This window comes from Manihot esculenta, chromosome 9, assembly GCF_001659605.2.
Source record: "Manihot esculenta cultivar AM560-2 chromosome 9, M.esculenta_v8, whole genome shotgun sequence".
Lineage (NCBI taxonomy): Eukaryota > Viridiplantae > Streptophyta > Magnoliopsida > Malpighiales > Euphorbiaceae > Manihot > Manihot esculenta.
This window is the reverse complement of record NC_035169.2, coordinates 3565936-3580009: the sequence shown is the minus strand read 5'-3', so window position 1 is coordinate 3580009 and position 14074 is coordinate 3565936. Positions and strand designations below refer to the sequence as shown.

At 26.4% G+C, this 14074-nt stretch overlaps 2 protein-coding genes across 4 annotated transcripts in view; both read left to right on the top strand.

The window, feature by feature from the left end:
* LOC110610362 (putative pentatricopeptide repeat-containing protein At1g12700, mitochondrial) overlaps window positions 1-14074 on the top strand; it is a 27049-nt gene extending 12975 nt beyond the window's left edge. The window contains exon 3 of the mRNA XM_043960285.1: window positions 14055-14074. The gene's annotated coding sequence lies outside the window, so the exon portion shown is untranslated. The remainder of the gene's footprint in view (window positions 1-14054) is intronic.
* On the top strand, window positions 3106-5725 carry LOC122724656 (pentatricopeptide repeat-containing protein At1g63330-like). 3 transcript variants are annotated; one of them, XR_006352085.1, is made up of 3 exons: window positions 3106-5275; window positions 5421-5493; window positions 5680-5725. XR_006352085.1 is itself a non-coding variant. In XM_043960293.1 (2 exons), the coding sequence occupies exon 1, from the start codon at window positions 3220-3222 to the stop codon at window positions 5227-5229; it is 2010 nt and encodes a 669-aa protein (XP_043816228.1). In that variant the 5' UTR covers window positions 3106-3219; the 3' UTR covers window positions 5230-5275; window positions 5680-5725. The 3 variants fall into 3 exon arrangements, 1 of the variants encoding a protein (XP_043816228.1); XR_006352084.1 differs by lacking the exon at window positions 5421-5493 and having other exon boundaries at window positions 3106-5305; window positions 5680-5705; XM_043960293.1 differs by lacking the exon at window positions 5421-5493.

Genomic DNA, 14074 nt, shown 5'->3' with positions numbered 1-14074 from the left:
TTTATTTTCTAGTCATCAAGTTGGGTATATATATATATATATATAGATCCTTAATTTCTTTTATTTTCCTTCAAGTCAAATTAGTGAAATCATTGCATTAGTATCTAATAATATGAAGTTCACAATCTTTAACATGAAAATTTGAATTTTAGAAATGCTTGTGGAAGGTATATATATATATTCTTCCCTTTGAGATTCTTTACTTTGTGCCAAGTTGATTGGATGTGTAACTGGCGATTAAATGTTGATAGTTAATAGCAATAGCTATCAAATAAAGCGAGTCCATTTTAAGGATATGATTAAATCACTTTGCTTGGCCTAATGCAACTATTTTCAAACTGCTTTCTAAATTAACTAAACCTCTATTGTATGATTTGTATCCTGCTGAAGCCAAGGTACAAGTGTAGTGGTTGAGAAATCTGCCATTTTTTTTTAGTTTTTTGTTTGACAGAAAATCTACCAATTTAAGTTGTTGAAACTGTTGAATCTTGTGATAGTAAATTATTCAGATCCTTCAACTCTTCAAAACTCAGATAATCCAAGTAGGATTCTCATATCAAATTATTCGACTTGGAGTATGTCTATGACTATGACACTTGCTTTAAAGAAAGATTTGGGCAACTTATACACCAATTAAAGAAAGAAATAAGCTAAGAATCTATATGAGTTGTTGTTTACTTTACAAAATTGAAGAAACTATGGGATAAACTTGGTGTTTTAAAGCATCATTAAAGATATGAGTTTGTTTTTAGTATAATTCTATGTTCAGCCTCCTCATTCTTAAAAGAAAAGATAGGAAGTTAGAAAGTTGGGAGTGGAGGAAAGAGTTTCATATAGATTTTGTGACTTTTGGAATGCTTTTGGGCATGTTAGAGATACTTGCTGATTGGTTTAGATCTTATTAAAACTATTATATGTTTTAATAATTTACTTATTTAAGGCTATTATTAATAATTAAAATTCTAATACTATTAAAATAACATATTAAAATAAAATTTTTTGTTTTTTTTAATAAGAGTACAGTTCTGTGAATAATGTTTTTTATATATTAAAATCAAATTATAAATATAATTTAATAATAAATATTATACATGTTAAAAAATTAGTTATATCTTTCAAATTATAAATGTTTAAATATAATTTATTATTGAACAGTTCTAGGATGGTGATATCGACTCCAAGATTGATGGTGATCTCGACTCTAAGATTCATGGGTCAATCGTGCTTGCTTGCACTACTGATAAGTTTGATGAATTACTGAAACTTGTGAGGTTGCGAGGAGATTCTCAGAGTGGAATGAAATTTTAGAGAATTTTAAATATTTTTTTATATGATTAAATTATTAATAGGTCCTTATATTTTATCAAAATTAACTATTCAATCTCTATTTTCAAATCACTCAATTAAAATATTATGAATTTTATAAAGTCAAACTCTTTATATTTTTATCGAATAAAATATTAGTAAATATATTTTTAACTTTATTAGAAAAATTAAATTATATATATATAATTATAAAATAAATAAATAATATAAAAATTTATTTTAATCGAATGACAGAATTAAAAAATTAAACAGTAAATTTTGACAAAATATAAAAATTAAATAATAATCCACTCTTTTATATTTTAAAGTAATTTTTTGGGTACTTCATGGCAAATTCTCAATAATAATCAACTCTTTTATATGCTTCTTTTTTTTAAAGTTTTATTTTTTTCTATTTATGCATTGATTTTTATTTCTCATGAGAATTGCTGGCAAAATAATATTGTAGGATGCTTTATGAACGGTAGATGTTAAAAATAGCACTGATATATATATATATATATATATATATATATATATATATATATATATATATAATTTTATAAATAATTATACAAAAATATTATTATTTGATAATTGTATGTAAAAAAATTTATTAGTTAATTTTTTAATTTTGAAAAATACATTAAAAATTCTTGAAATTTTAAAAAGTCTACCGGTTAGTTTTTACGTTTCTTTTAACTACTAAATATTATAAAAATAAAAATTACTATTTAGTTCATATAATATAAAAAAAAACTCACAAATTAATTCATTGATTTTGAAAACTACATTAAAATGTTCTTAAAATTTTAAAAAATCCACTAATTAATCTCTTCATCAATTTGAGGTGTTTAGTTTTACAAAAAAGTTTCAAATGTCTGAACTACTTAGTAAATATTTTTATAAAATTAAAAAATAAACTAATGAATTTTCTCTTACTATAGAAACTAAATAGTAAAATATTTAATAGATAAAATTAATGAAATGACTAATTAATATATTTTTAATATCTTAAGGATGTTTTAATGTATTTTTCAAAATAAAAAGACTAATTAATGTGTTTTTTTATATCATAGAGGCTAAATAATAAATTTTACTTTAAAAAATTTAAAATATCTTTAATATGAATAGACTAATTAATAGGTATTTTTATAAAATTAAAGAATTAATTAATGAATTTATAATATTATAGGATTAAATGGTAAAATATTTAATAATTAAAACTAATAAAATGAATAATTAATATATCTTTTAAATTTTAAAATAAAATTTATTTTATTTTTTAAAATCAAAAAATTAATTAATAAATTTTCTATATTACAATAACTAAATAATAAAATTTTTTTATAATAATAAAATAAAAATATATTTTATAAATTAATTAATTATTTATTTATTTAATAATATAAATTTGACAGATGAGATAAAATTTTAAAATTTTTAACGATAATTTAATAAAAATTATAAAAAATAAGAATCGCAATGGTAATAAATATATTTTTAATTTTTTTACGTTAATGGTATATATATAACGATTGATAATATAAATTATTAAAGTGAAAATACATATTTTTTTTCTAAATTTTATATGAAAAAAAAATAAAATATCACTTAAAATCACTATAAAATATATAAAAGCACTTAACTGACTCAAGAAAAATTTACCTATATTATAAATGTATATCATAAAATTAGAAGTAATTTGCTAATTATTGATAAACTATTATTATTATATAAATTTAATTTGTTATTAAATAATATTTTTATATGAAAATTTAATAAAAAAATTACGAGTAATGCATTTCCTTTACCAGCAGGCAGAGAGCCTTCCTTTTCCGATTCTCTATTTCCTTTCCTCGTTCCCAAATCCCAATCTCCGATCCATCCCTAAAAACAACTGACGAGAGATTGATGATGATGAAGATGCCTTGGAGGAGGAAGAGCAGGAGCTTCCATCTTCAGCTACAAGGGGCAATTGGTACCATTCAATCTCCATTCCTATTCTTATTTACCAATTATTGCCATTCTTCTACTTCCACACTTGAAGATGCACGCTTCTTGACAAATAACTTCAAATCTGCTTCTTTTACCCACCTTGATGATGCCATTGCTTCCTTCAATCATGTAATTCATAAGCATCCTCTGCCTTCTAGGGTTCCATTTAATAGATTTTTATCTGCCCTCCTGAAAATGAAACAATATCACACTGTCCTTTCCATGTCCAAAACAATTGAATTGCTAGGAATCTCTCACGATGTTTATTCTCTTAGCATCTTAATTAATTGCTTCTGCCATTTACACCTTGTGGATTTTGGCTTCTCTGTTTTTGGTAAGATGCTCAAAATCGGATTGGAGCCTGACGTTGTGACATTTACTACGTTAATTAATGGGCTTTGTATAGAGAGTAAAATCGACAAAGCAGTGGAATTTTTCGATGATATGGTTGCACGTGGTTATCAACCTAATGTTTATAGTTACAGTGTGATAATAAACGGAATGTGTAAATTTGGGAAAAAAAGTGTGGCTATTAGGCTACTAAAGGGAGTGGCTGATAGAGGTTGTGAGCCAAATGTTGTGACATACAGTGCAATCATTGACGCCCTTTGCAAAGATGAGCTAGTTGGTGAGGCTTTAGAGCTCTTCTCTCAAATGAGGAATAAGGGCATTTCACCTAGTGTCATCACTTACACTGGTTTAATTCATGGTGTTTGCAAATTAGGCCAAAAGAACCAAGCTTTGGCCTTGATGAATGAAATGGTGGAGCAGAACATATCACCTGATGTTTACACCTTCAGTGTATTGATTGATGCTCTTTGTAAGGATGGAATGGTTTCAGAGGCTCAAAATACATTCAATGTAATGATTCAAAGAGGTGTAGAGCCTGATGTGGTCACCTACAATTCCTTAATTGATGGTCTTTGCATTTCAAACCAATTCAAGGAAGCTTTGGCCTTGTTGAAAGAAATGGTGGGAAGGAACATATCCCTTAGTGTTTTTACCTTCAATATATTGATCGACACTCTTTGTAAGAAAGGACTGGTTTCAAATGCAGAGAATATAATCAAAATAATGATTCAAAGAGGTGTGGAACCTACCGTTGTCAATTATAGTTCATTGATGGATGGATATTGTCTAGGCAGCCAAATTGATAAGGCTAGAAAGCTATTTGATCTGATGGTGACCAATGAAATAGCTGACATTTTTAGCTACAACATTTTGATCAATGGATATTGTAAGTGCAAAATGATAGATGATGCAAAGCAGATTTTTGATAAAATGTCTCATAAAGGTTTAGTTCCTGATGCTATTACTTATCATACTCTTATAAAGGGTATATTTCAAGCAGGGAGGCCCCAAAATGCAAAGGAGCTCTTTAAGGATATGTGCTTTCATGGTCAACAGCCAAACATAGTAACCTTCTCAATTATGATTGATGGCTTGTGTAGACAAGGGGATCTCGATGAGGCACTCACACTATTGAAAGCAATGGAGAAAAGTCAGTTGAAGCCTAATCTTGTGATCTATAGCAGTCTGATCAACGGTATGTGCAAAGTTGGGAAGATTAATGATGCCAAGGAACTTTTTTCTAGTCTTTTTGAAATTGGTTTACAACCTGATGTTTATGTATATTATGCAATTATGAAAGGACTCTGCCAACAAGGATTAATTGATGAAGCGTATAAGGTATTTAAAGACATGGAAAAGGTAGGATGTTTACCAAATAATTGTTGTTATAATATCATCATTCAAGGGTTTCTCAGGCATGAAGATTTACCAAAAGCATCAGAACTAATCAACGAAATGGTTGATAGGGGGTTCTCTGCTGACGATGCTACCACAGAATTGGTAGTACATTTATCGCGGAATAATGATATCATTCTGAGGCTTTTAAAGGTGCGCAATGAGGGATCAGCAAACTAAAGTTGTTATATCTTGACCATTCAAGTGTGTCTTGGAGCGCAACTTGGTAATTACCTTTTTCAAATATAATAGATATGTAATTTAAATAACTTCTTCAAATATCATTTTTAATTTCAATCAGCTGTGATTCTCTTCCGCAAATGACCTGTGCTGGAAACCATGATATGTGTGTGCCTTTCGCTTGAATTCAGATATGGACTTGATCTCTTTGATATAAGATTGTTGAAGAATGGAGGTCATGGATTACTAATGATCAAGTTGCTGGTAAACCCACCATCTCCTGTACAATTTTATTTTTGGCTGCTACTACAGCCTTAACTAGAGAGCTCAGTCCTAAAATTGAGTTGAGAACTAAAACTAATTGGTTCCATACTACAATGCTTAAGAATCTTTATCTATTTTTATTTTTATGCTCAATGACGTTTTAAAATGCTATCATTTCTCTTGTAGGTACTTGCAAGGATATGATTACAACTTCACCTTTCTAACCTTAAAGGTATAAGCAATTCTTTTTTGCTTAATTATTATATTTTTAATAATAATGAAAATAATGATTATAAACCAGTGTGCTTTAATTGAGAATTGATTTAACAATTAGACTACACTATAAATGCAGGGTGCAGGATATACGGTCCCAGAGTACAAGGTAAGAGAATCACTACACATCTACAGCTGTTGGTTGGATGAAATGTCAGTAAAATTATACACAACAGAAAATGTTATGGGAATTGAGGGAAAGGCAAACATCCTCTTTGTCACCCTTTCTTCTTTTTTTTTTTTTTTTTTTTTTTTTTCCTAGTCATCAAGTTGGGTATATATATATATATAGATCCTTAATTTCTTTTATTTTCTTTGAAGTAAAATTAGTGAAATCATTGCATTAGCATCTAATAATATGAAGTTCACAATCTTTTTCCAATGAAATCAATTTTAATTCTCTTTTGTTGCCTAAAAAGAATGGAGGCTTAGGCGTCAAAGATATCTCTCTTCAAATTCAAGCTCTTTGGAGATTTGAAAATCATAGGCATTTCTTCCCTTCAGAAAGACATTCGAATTGCGGCTATGGTACTTTCGATGAACTCTTCCTTCTCTCCTTTTAATCATATCAGATTTGCTTTTAAATTCTCCTTTAGCAGACTATTAAATTTAGCAGCTATGCCCCGTTATTATTTATAAATACTAATAATTACATTGTAAAATTTATATATTATATAAAAAATTTAATTGTCTATTTTCAATAATAATAATAATAATAATATATTATATAAAAAATTAATAAAGAGATAAAACAAAAATAACAATAAAATATTATTTAATTTGTGAAAGTGTTAAATTTGGTTGTAGAGAAATTTAGTGGTTTAGTGGAGTTTTTGGAACCAAAGGAACATTTATATTTTTAGGAAGGCAAACTCAAAGCGGTAATAAAATGATTTATTTGCCTTTAAAGAGAGATAGATTAATGTTAGTTAGACTATAAATTCTACTAGAGATTCTTTTGCCCCACTTCTGGTTAGATTGATAGAAAAAGGAGAGATAGCTGGGTTTGTTCAGAAATTACGGAAACAACCGGTTACAAGATTTTGCAATTGCTTTTATCAAAATGTCAGTTTTAGAGCTACTCATACAAAATCAAATATAAAAGGAAGTTTCTTGTTAGTAATTCTACTCATACAAAATCAAATATAAAAGGAAGTTTCTTGTTAGTAATTAGATATATTTCTCTATGTTACAAAATCTCATTATCATACAATAAATCATTAAGGAATATACTACTTTAATGGTTCAAGCAAGATAGTTGGCAACATAAGAACTAAACCAAATTTCTGATATGTTAATGTTTAGAACCATATTTGGAATTGAATTTCAGTATAGTTCTCCATTTCAGTACAACCTCAATTTGATTTCAGTTTTTTTTTTTTTTTTTTTTTACTTTAATTTTAATTTCATTTCAGTTTAAATTTTAATTATTCACTCTTTCTCGTCCACTATGAAAATTTATTAAAATGAAAATAAAATTTACAAACAGATACAAATTCATTTATAAATGTTATAACTTCACAAAATCCACATTAAAAACTGTTTAATAAATAGATTGAATGACAAAATCCACATTAAAAACTGTTTAATAAATAGATTGAATGGTCCATGATGTTAACGCTTTTCTTGTAGGCAACTAGTTATAGGGTTTTGCTATCGCTTTTCTCATACAAAAATAAATATAAAAGAAAGCTTCTAGTTAATAATCACAAATATTTTCTCTATGCTATAAAATCTCAGTATTATATATAATACATGGTAAAGGAACATGCTACTTTAATGATTCAAGCGGAGTAGAGAGCAAAATGCTAGAAAAGTTATAGTGAAGGAATTACATGCCCATAAAGATATAAACTTCTCCATATTCAGTTTAGTTCTCTAGTTATAAATGTGACAAATTGAAAAGATTTTATTTTATTTTTCAAATTTTAAAATTTTGAATATAAATATAAATTAATGTAAATATTTAAATTTTCATTCTACGAACCATTCTGCTTTTATTTAATTTTACAAACAGATTTTATGTCGTTTACAAATCTAAACATATCCATTTAATTTTACCAGCGGATTGCTTATCCTTTTACAAATTAGTTTGTATTTATTTAATTTTACAAATGAATTAAAATCTGTTTGCAAATTAATTTATATCCATTTAATTTTACAAATTATACATTCATTTGTGATAATTTTATATTCATTTAATTTTATAAATAAATTCTATGTTCATTTGTATCCATTTAATTTTATAAACAGATTATATAGTTATTTGCGAATTAGTTTGTATTTATTTAATTTTACAAACAGATTATGCATCTGTTTGCAAATTATTGTGTTTGTTTAATTTTATGAACGAATTTATTTGTAAATCAGTTATATCGATTTAATTTTACAAATAAATTATATATCCATTTGAAAATCAGTTTGTTTCCTTTAATTTTATAAACATATCAAATATTCTTTTATAAAGCAATTTATATCTATTTAATTTTACAAATGGATTATATGTTCTTTAAGCGAATATATTAGTGTTTATTTAATTTACAAACAAATTATATATCTGTTTGCAAATTAATTTGTATTTAAAACGGAGTGTATCTATTTACAAATTTGTCTGTGTCAATTTATAAAATTTTTACAAATAAATTATACATATGTTTATAAATTAATTTGTAATGAGTTATGAAACTTACCATTTTTTTCATATTAAATTCTAGAATTTTATTATGATTTTGATGTAAAAAGTTGATTTTTACTTGAACTTTAATTTTGGACAGATTTTGAGCTAAAAATAAAAAAAAGAACCAAAGGAGACGGTTTTTAGAGTTTTTTTTTTTCTGACTGCAAGGTACAGCTTTGTTCAAAACTGTAATCCAAGCCAACAAATAGATTCCAGAATTATTGTTTCAACTGTACAAAATTCAAAATTGTTTTAAATAGATGTAAATATAATCAGGATTAGAATAAGAGTTATCATAAGAGTAGTAGATTTGTTTTATTTTTTCTTTTAAATTATGAATAATTATTTTTTTATTTGGAAAAAACCTATATAAAGGTTGTTTTAGAAGTATAATTTATCATCTCTTCTCATCATCTCCTCTCTTCTTCGGTCCTTTCTTGGCCGAATTCTTCATCTTCTTCTTTTTTTATTTTTTTACAATTTTATTATTACCTTTAGAGACTAAACTCTTTTATTGTGTTAAAAGTTAATCAAATTGAAATTCATTTAAAATTGTGAGATTATGTTCTTAATTTATGTTTATCTTATTTTTATTTTCAATTAATTTCTATTTTTTTTAGGAATACCACCTTCATGATTGTCCTTTTAGAATTCAAAAGGACTATTGAATCTTCTAGGAAGATAACGTAATGTTATTTAATCCAAGTAAGTTTAATTGGGTTAATAGCAATTAGCGTATTCTTTATGTTAAGTAATTAATTGATTTGGTTTAAATAATTTGCTTGTTATTATTGATCAAATTTGAGTTATTCTTTTCTTAGAGCGGTTAATTAATTCAATCTATACGCTTAATGGAGTTATTAATCAACTAGAAATTATTTTCTAATTTAAGCGTTATGCGGATTAATTTAAAAAGAATCGCTAAGATTCGTTTGTTTGAACAGTATAACCAATAATTATCTTTCTAATCAATGATGGACTACAAACCTTTTAATTTTAATTACCTTCAACTGAACTTTAATTTGATTATTTGTTTCACCATTTTAATTGACTTATTTTCTTCTTTTAAGTTTTTTTTAATCAATTTCTCCAATAATAATTTTATTCTTTTCTTTTTTTTTTTGTTTTAAACTATTCTTTTATCCTTCTTGTCATCTAATTTAAATAAAATTAAGGTATATGTAAATCGATATTCATTTATACTATTTGTAGATATTTTTTTTAATTAAGTAAAAGAAAATCAATTTTAATTTCAATGCGTGTTTATATTCATTCAATTTTACAAATAGATTTTATATTTATTTACGAATTCGATTTTACAAACATATTATATATCCATTTATAAATCAAATTGTATTTGTTTAATTTTATAAATGTATCACTTGATTTGCGAATACATTCATGTCTAATGCTAAATATGTGAAAAAAAAAATATCAATTCTATATTTAATCTTTATGTTAATTTACATTTTAATCAAATTTTTTTTTTTTTTTTAAATTTCAATTTAATACTTGATGAGTTGTAAAACTCACTATTTTTCCTATTAAATTCCATTTTATTATGATTTTAATATAAACAATTGATTTTTACTTAAATTTTGATTTTGGACGGGTTTTGAGCTAAAAATAAAAAAATAAACAAAAAAAAAATGTTTTAGAGATTTTTCTACTATTAAGGTATAATATCCTTTTCTAAAATTGTAATCCAAGCTCGATGGATAGATTGCAGTATTTCTGGTTTGCTAGCCGTAAAGAGTTCAAAATTGTTTGGAGATAGATGCAAATATAATCATATTAGGATTAAAATAAGAGTTATGAGTAGTAGATTTATTTTACTTTTTCTTTTAAATGGTGAATAATTATTTTTTTTGTTTAGGAAAATTTTACATAAAGAGCTTTAGAAGTAGATCTCTTATCTCTTATCCTCTTCTCCACACTCTCTTTTCGGTTTCTCTTTAGCGGAGCGCTCCTTCCCCTTCTTTTATTTTCTGCAATTTTGTTAGAACTCTTAGAGGGTAGACTTCTTCATTCAGTTGAACGTTAATCAAGTTGATGTTTAATTAGATTGTGAGATTTTGTTCTTAATTTCTGTTTATCTCAATTTCTGTTTATCTCAATTTCTTTTTTCAATTAATTTCTATTTTCAAGTAACACCACCTCTATTATTATTTTTTAAAAATTCAAGAGGTTTATTAGATTTCTTAGAAAGACAAAGTATTGCTAATTAACTTAATTAAATATAAAATTATTTAATTGTGTTATTACAAGTAGCAATTAGCATATTTCTTTATCAGGAACCTAATTGATTTGGTTTAAATAATTCGCTTGCTATTATTGATTAAGTTTGAATACTTCTTTTATTAAAATGTGTTAATTAATTAAATCTACATCTTATAAAATTATTAATTAATTAGAAATTAATTTATTTTTAAAAAATAATAGGTAGAATTTACTTATTTAAATACTATAATTAAATAATGAACAATCGAGTGAATATCTTTTTAATTAATGATCTGCTGTAAATCTACTAATTTTAATTATTTTCGACTGAATTTTAATTTAATTATTTATTTTATTATTTTAATTACAGTATTTTATTTTTTTAATTTATTTTTAAAATTAACTTCTCTCATAATAATTTTATTATTTTCTCTATTATTTTAAATAGTTATTTTTCTACTCACTTTTTCATAAATATTAAATAATTTTAAGATATTTGTGAAATACACTTATTAAATAAAATCTTTTAAATTAAGAAAAAAAATTAATTTTAAATTAACGGATTTAACACTAAATAAATAAATTTTTAATTTTAATTTCTATTTCATTTATATTCATTTAAATTAATCATTAAATTTTAAATTTTATAAATTCACCCTCTAGTGTAACCTTTAATATTTATAAACTTAAACTTATTATTAAAATTTTATCTCAATCTTTTCAATTGTAATTAAATTTATTTATAAATTAATTTTTAATTAAAAACACATAAAAAATAAATAATGAAAAACTGGAGAAACCTCTATTACCTTCCATCACCCATAAATTCTGAAGTTTTATCGCATGCACAGCCCTCCTTATAACTTCCATTTCAATCATTAAGATTAAGATTTCTGAAACATAATAAGATTAAGATTTTTACAAATTTTAATCAATTATGTATTTATTTCAACATATTTTAATTGATTTTTTTTAATTAGTTAAATTTTCTTGTGAAATATTAATTAATTTTTTTCAGTGAAATTCTTAATGGTTTTTTAATTTAAAAGAAATTTTAACTTTAATTTTAATTTTAAAAAATTAAAAGAATGGTTTTTTAACCACTTATCCATTATCCTTCTCTATCGACAACCCAGAAACCATAACCCATCCCCGCTCTACACTATAAGGTACAGTTATAATAATTTAATATTATAATAATATAAAAGAAGGAAAAATTACTTTTTAGTCCCTGAGGTTTAACGTAATTAACACTTCTGCCCCTCTATTTTGGCGACCCAACACTTAAGTCCCTCACTTTTCCTTTCATCCAAATTCGTAGTCCTTACATCCAAAATAGCCGTTTGGGACACGTGAATTGACAAAATTAACCTTCACTAAAAATCAAAATCACAAAACCCAAACCCAAATGCCGCTTCTTCTTCTTCCTACCCTTTCTGCAACTTATTCTTCTTCTTCTTCTTCTTCTTCTTCTTCTTATTTCTTCTTCTTCCTACCCTTTCTGCAACTTCTTCTTCTTCTTTCTGCAACTTCTTCTTCTTCTTTCTTCTTCTTCTTCCTACCCTTTCTGCAACTTCTTCTTCTTCTGGGATTTCACATTGAGAGAATGGTATTTTTGGAAAAAATTATCACATCTCACATTTGACTCTTTGACCAAACGGTTTAAATAGTCGGAAGGACTATGAATTTGTTAGAAGAGAAAGTGAGAGACTTAAGTGTTGGGTCGCGAAAATAGAGGGACAGAAGTGTTAATTACGTTAAACCTCAGGGACTACAAAGTAATTTTTCCAGAATAAATTTAATTTGTTATTAAATAATATTTTTATATGAAAAATTAATAAAAAAAAAAATACAAAATGTGCTATAAACAACTAGTAATGCATTCCTTTACCAGCAGGCAGAGAGCCTTCATTTTCCGATTCTCTATTTCCTTTCCTCATTCCCAATCTCCGATCCATCCCTAAAAACAACTGACGAGAGATCGATGATGATGAAGATGCCTTGGAGGAGGAAGAGCAGGAGCTTCCATCTTCAGCTACAAGGGGCAATTGGTACCATTCAATCTCCATTCCTATTCTTATTTACCAATTATTGCCATTCTTCTACTTCCACAATTGAAGATGCACGCTTCTTGACAAATAACTTCAAATCTGCTTCTTTTACCCGCCCTCATGATGCCATTGCTTCCTTTAATCATGTAATTCATATGAATCCTCTCCCTTCTAGGGTTCATTTTAATAGATTCTTATCTGCCCTTGTGAAAATGAAACAATACCACACTGTCCTTTCCATGTCCAAAACAATTGAATTGGTAGGAATCTCTCACGATGTTTATTCTCTTAACATCTTAATTAATTGCTTCTGCCGTTTACATCTTGTGGATTTTGGCTTCTCTGTTTTCGGGAAGATGTTCAAATTCGGATTGGAGCCTGCCGTTTAATTAATGGGCTTTGTATGGAGAGCAAAATCGATAAAGCAGTGGAATTTTTCGATGATATGGTTGCACGTGGTTATCAACCTAATGTTTATACTTACAATGTGATGGTAAACGGAATGTGTAAATTTGGGAAAACAAACGTGGCTATTGGGCTGCTAAAGGGAATGGCTGATAGAGGTTGTGAGGCAGATGTTGTGACATACACTGTCCTATTCTCTGCTGATGCTGCTACCACAGAATTGGTAGTACATTTATCGCGGAATAATGATCTCATTCTGAGGCTTTTAAAGGTGCGCAATGAGGGATCAGCAAACTAAAGTTGTTATATCTTGACCATTCAAGTGTGTCTTGGAGCGCAACTTGGTAATTACCTTTTTCAAATATAATAGATATGTAATTTAACTAACTTCTTCAAATATCATTTTTAATTTCAATCAGCTGTGATTCTCTTCCACAAAATGAAAATTTCTAACACTGCAAATTACCTGTGGTGGAAACCATGATATGTGTGTGCCTTTCGCTTGAATTCAGACATGGACTTGATCTCTTTGATATAAGATTGTTGATGAATGGAGGTCATGGATTTCTAATGATCAAGTTGCTGGTAAACCCACCATCTCCTTTACAATTTTTTTTTGGCTGCTACTACAGCCTTAACTCGAGAGCTCAGTCCTAAAATTGAGTTGAGAACTAAACTAATTGGTCCCATACTACAATTTTTAAGAATCTTTATCTATTTTTATTTTTGTGCTCAATGACCTTTTAAAATGCTATCATTTCTCTTGTAGGTACTTGCAAGGATATGATTACAACTTCACCTTTCTAACCATAAAGGTATAAGCAATTCTTTTTTGCTTAATTATTATATTTTTAATAATAATGAAAATAATGATTATAAACCAGTGTGCTTTAATTGAGAATTGATTTAACAATTAGACTACACTATAAATGCAGGGTGCAGGATATACAGTCCC